General features: G+C 36.9%; 1 protein-coding gene across 1 annotated transcript in view; it reads left to right on the forward strand.

Annotated features, from left to right (window-relative positions):
* Positions 1-1,837, forward strand: part of LOC134754157 (potassium channel subfamily T member 2) — a 135,369-nt gene extending 133,532 nt beyond the window's left edge. The window contains 1 exon segment of the mRNA XM_063690277.1: positions 642-1,837. Coding sequence (XP_063546347.1) covers positions 642-1,317 — 676 coding nt within the window. The 3' untranslated portion in view covers positions 1,318-1,837.
* Positions 1,838-6,000: the final 4,163 nt, after the last annotated feature.

The following is a 6,000-nucleotide window of genomic DNA, read 5'->3' on the forward strand; positions in this document are numbered from 1 at the left end:
GTAATTATTTTCATTTATTAAAACGTAGTTTTTTTAACATCATACCGCTAACTTAAATAGAGTCCGATTTGAGCTGACTTTGCAGCACCAACTTTGACAGAACAGTGGAGAACTGTCATTACATCATCACTGAATAGAAATTTGACATTTATGTATGTTGAGATTACCATACTTTGTCATTGCAAATGGCATGCAGAGTTATCTTGGTTCGACTTTACTTACACCAATTTAAAGAGCTTTAAGAGCTAGAATCACTTAAGTCAAAAGATCTTTTACTTTTTGACGGCGAATGTATAAAAGATGTAAGGGGATTTTTCAACGGGCTGGTGAGAGGCACACCTCTCAACATCGGGTTTCTTGAGGTCATACAACACTATAACAAGGCTGACCTCTCAACGGTCTAATAATCATGCATACACACACAACACTGTTCTAGAAAGCCTGCTGAAAATGGCGTTATCTACGTTCCAGCACCAAATTATCTCGGCTGCTATGGGCCACTTTCAACCCTTTGGTAACAATCTACTACTGTCTTAAATACATATACATATGTTATATAAAATTCTAACTATGTTTATCTTATTTTAACTACCTATGAGTTGTGTTGTTACTGATATAGCTACCTACTCTATTTGTTCCAGATATTTGGTGCGTCCGTCCCCTTTTTCAGCCCAAAAAACGTTTGAGAGACATAATAGCCGACGAAAATCGAATATTAGTTTCTGTTCTCAAGCTTTAATTCAAGCGCAGACCGTTGCCAGCAGAAGAGGATCTGGTATTGGTGCCACGTTCACCCAGCCGAGGGCTCCACCGCTCTGCACAACAAAAGCCAATTCGTTGTCTTTACCGGATAGTCCAACAATCATAACGGATTTTAGAGGACGGTCCAATTCACTTCGAGTAGTAGATGACATACTTCTGCGAAGATCTAATTCGTTAAGACAAAGTCTCAGTGGCGTCAGCTCTCGTCGAAGAAAGAGTAGTCTCGAAGAAATAGGCATATCACATTTTAATTCCTTATTGCAACATCAGCAACAACAGCAACAGCAAAACGCTAATGCGATCAAAATCGCTTTGAATGGTAGCATAGGGCTAGAGGTTACGCCGCCGGAGGAGACTCCTGCCGAAAGGTTTCCGGGGACGAGCATGGCACTCGGCGGATACCAGGAGGCCGCCGCTGCTCTCCCCTCCACGTCGATGGGCCCGAGCGTCCCGTCGCCGTCGCCAGACACTCAACACTTGCAAGGAACTATTGTATGATACCACCTTATGTGGGGACGACGACTAAGCTCCGTTATAAGAAACAAATGGACGTAGAGTGACTACTTTCAATATTCAGTCATACTTCTTACTTAACTCGAGGTGTCACTGAATCCATGACTATACGGAGCCTTTTTACAGTAGCGTCTCTACTTATGTATATGTAGCAAGTTAGTTTTGAGAAAATGAATAAGAGAAGATTTAATAATTAATTTATAACTAGGAGTGGTGTAGCTAACTGCTAAAGAAGCTGTGTAATTTAAGCGGGATCAATTAGATACTACTGTAAGCGGGATAATTATACAGCATAGTATTGTAATGTACATAGCAGAGCTTTTTCGGTCGTAATAAACCATGAGTAGGTATGTAAATAGAGACTATAAAACGCAAATAAATAATTATTAGTTTTCGAATTAACGTAACGGAATTATTATTTATTATTGTTATGTGTAAATATGGACAGATAAATATATACTGAAGAAGTACCTTTTATTTACTAGATTTTACTGACCAAAAGAAAATGACTAATTTTATCATTATAATTACATAGTATATTGAATCTGTCATAGACCTATATATTAATTACTTCGTAAAGACCGGCCTTACATGAGCACTACGAATGGGGTCGATACATTAGAGTCAAATTCGCATTTAGTTACACAGCGCGCTCAGTCGTGTGGCGAATTGCGCAGTGGAAAGGCGTCGCCACTGGTGTAAACAAAGTATTAGCGTAATGCGTACAATTCAGACCAAACACCGACGCCTTTCCACTGCGCAATTCGTCACACGATTGAGCGCGCTGATGTGACTAAATGCGATTTTGACTCCAATGTATCGGCCCCATTCGTAGTGCTCGTAAGGCCGGTCTTTACGAAGTAATATATTATGTCTATGGAATCTGTACTCTACTTTTAACACTTTATTGTTGATAGATTGGGTCAACTAATCAATTCAACTATTTATTCATAAAATACTATTTATGTAGTATCAATGTACACATTTTTAGTTCTAGAGCTTATTATACCTGACAATATCATAAAATTGTAATCTGTGTTTTTATATACAATATAAAATAACTTAGTCCGTTTCACTCTGTAAGAGTATCGATAGCTGCCTTTTGTGTATATTATGAAAATAAATTTAGATTAAAAAATTTTTTTTTCTTTGTTGCTCCTCAATTTCATTTGATTGTATTACCTCATTTAGCCAGCCAGTTCCCGTCAATGACTGCGTATATTTAGTGGAAAAATAGGTAAAATGCATGCAGTGATGCTACCCCTCCGGCCGTTTTGGCAACCAAGTTTCGCAACCAGTTGTTGAAAAAGAAGTAATAATCCTGTTACGCAACTAGTTGCCCAAAAAGAATAGTACATTTCGATGCTAGTGCGGAAAGTATGTCATTACTTCACGAGTACCGAGATATCGGGACGAGTGAAGAATGATATTTCCGCACGTGTATCGAACGACGTTTTTTAATACAGTTGCGAAAAAATAATAAAAACAACAAGTACGGAATAAAAACTTTGGAAACTTAAAACATGCTTGCAGTAAGCAAAAACGCCTTTTTTTGACAGGCGTTTCGGCAGCTATTTCTACCTCTACCTTCCATAGCTATTCCGTTCCCTTCAGACAACTTATTAAGTTATTAAGTATTATTTTTTAATATTCAATATTAAAAAATAAACGTGTTATAATGATGAAGAGGTAAGTAATAAAATATGAAATATGTATATTTTACGTATTTTTACATTAGCAGTAGGTTTTTATGTTGATTGCGACGTTTAAAGGAAACTAATATTAACACTCATCAATAAGTAGTCATGAATTGGAACAAGTATACATTAAAAAAATTGGAAAAGTTAAAAGCACTAGTTCGCGAAAACCAACTTTCCGCACGCTAAACAGCTACGTAAAGTAGCACTTTTTGAGCAACTGTATTAAAAAATCTATTCCTGAACCAAAACTAGCGTAGATGACAGTGGAGTTTCGCAACCAGTACTGTTTCTTTAAAAAAAAAAACATTTCCTTCACAACTTAACTAGACGGAGAGTGGGGCTCCTATTTCTGGGCGGTTTGCCCTTCGGGCATCTGAAGCCACCTAACGAACCAAACCTACCTACCTATTGATTTAATGTGACATTCGTGAAAACATTACACTTTGTGGAAAAAAGCGTAGGTAGGTAGGTTAGGTTCGTTGGGTAGCTTTAGATGTCCGAAGGGCAAACCGCCCAGAAATAGGAGCCTCTTCTTCAATTAGCACAAAATACTGTTTAGTCTGCCTTAGAATAAAGGGTATTATATACTATTCTCAAATAATGTATCATTTATTTCATAATCAAACCTAACCTAACTAACCTATTATCCTAACTTACCTATCTTATTCCGAAAAGTGTAACTAAGGTTAGGTCTAGCGGGACCACTAACTACCTATATAGTAACTATTGATCGGACTATCACGAATAATTAAAGTTGTGTGAACGGATTAAGCGGATTTTTTAAAGGCCTCCATAGGACAAATCAACACTCAACGAGTCCGGGATATAATGATGTGATACATAAAGCACCAAAGCGGCAGATATACGTAAAGTCATCCGCAGCAACATTAAAAGATGTAATAATACAAATCCTATCGATTACACATCAGCCATGCATTCAATATTCAATCAAAAGCAAATGCAACATGAAATCGAATAGATTAACCCGTGCCGTGACAAATCATGCAAACGATGCCTTGAGATATTTCTAATAAAGCTGATATAATGCAGTAACGTGGAATCAACACTAGCAGAAATCACTGACATAAAACAGGAATGAAAAATGGCTGCATTAGTAAACTGGAGTTATAGTTATTTTATATTCTTCGGAATACTTACATTGGTAAAGAATATTAGTGACGTGTGAAGTTTATTAATGTTCAGTATAAAGAAAGATATATCGGTATTTTATCGTTTCAGACTACTATTGCAGATGAAAACAGTAAATCCGTAAGTCTTACGCTTTTGTCACTGCCATAATTATTCCTTACTCTAATAAATATTCGTTCTAACTAGTGACATGACATAATAATTTCTAGCCCTCAATAGAAATAAAAAGGCTCCCAGAAGGGTTTTCAGCCTATGGTCAAAGGTGCGATTCGTCAAAATACGCTTTTTGTCAAAGGCTCGTTTGGTCCAAGATGTGGTTTTGCCAAAGTCGCGATTCGTCAATGAAACGTTTTCGTCAAAGGTGCTTTTGGGCAAAGATGTGGTTTGCCAAAGTCGCGATTCGTCAAAAGTGCTTTTGGGTTCCCTACCATTACGCAAAAAACGCCAAAAAAAAACACATTTGTTGTATTGGAGCCCCACTTAAATATTTATTTTATTCTGTTTTTAGTATTTGTTGTTATGGCCGAGCGCCAACAGAAATATATACATCATCTGAAAATTTCAACTGTCTAGCTATCACGGTTCATGAGATACAGCCTGGTGACAGACAGACGGACAGACATGCAGACGGACGGAAAATTGGAGTCTTAGTAATATGGTCCCGTTTTTACCCTTTGGGTACGGAACCCTAAAAGCGGCAGAAAATGTTGTTCGGAAAGGTATAGTAATGCTTACTCCAGTCTACTCGTAAAGGCTCTAAGGATGTAAGTTAACAACAGCGCCACTGTGCACTGCTCTAAAATAACCTTAAGTATAATAGTTACTAGGCAGGCCACTTATTATTATCTTAAATTAAAAAGTTAAAAGGTTATCTTAACTTAAAGATCGCGAAAGTAACGCCGAGTTTTAAATCAGGCTGCAAAACGGACCCCGGAAATTACCGCCCTATCTCAGTACTCCCTATGATCTCTAAAGTTTATGAAAAAGTTATCTACGCTCGTCTTAGTAAATTTCTTACATCTAAAAATATTATATCTCCACATCAATATGGTTTCAGATCCAAATCAAATACGCTCTCAGCTACAATCGATTTAGTTACCACAATAAAAACCAAAATTGACCAAAGCCAAATTGCATTAGGCGTCTTCATTGATCTTAAGAAGGCCTTCGACACGGTCTGTCATGGAAAACTGCTAAACAAACTTCACAATATAGGAATCATAGGAAAGGCTCATGAAATAATAAAATCTTATTTTTTAAACCGCCAACAAGTAGTCAGAATTGACAAACACCAAAGCAGCCCTAAGCTAATAACATATGGCGTACCGCAAGGATCCATTTTAGGGCCACTCCTGTTTCTTCTATACATAAATGACATCCAAGATATAGGGCTAAAAGGTAAATTAACTTTATATGCCGATGATACCAGTCTGTTTTACTATGGACATGACATGGAACATATAATGTTAGAAGTGCAAATGGATTTAGATCTTCTCAATACATGGCTTCAACATAACTTGCTTACCATGAACGTTGCAAAAACAAATTATGTATTTTTTACTGCAAAAAATAAAAAATCAATAATTTCACCCCACCTTCACTAAACAATCAACTAATAAATAATAAAACAGACGAAACATATCTTGGCTTAATAATCGACAGTCAATTAACATGGAGGCCACATATTGAGAAGGTAAAATCAAAACTCACCTCCCTAACTGGTGCTATCCGCTGTATTGCTCGGTGTCTCCCACAAAAGGTAAAATATTTAATATACAATTCCTTAATCAAGCCACATATTGATTACTTAATCAAAGTATGGGGGACAGCAGCTAAAACCAATCTATCTAAAATACAAATAGCCCAAAATAAACTG

Source organism: Cydia strobilella, chromosome Z (genome assembly GCF_947568885.1).
Source record: "Cydia strobilella chromosome Z, ilCydStro3.1, whole genome shotgun sequence".
NCBI lineage: Eukaryota > Metazoa > Arthropoda > Insecta > Lepidoptera > Tortricidae > Cydia > Cydia strobilella.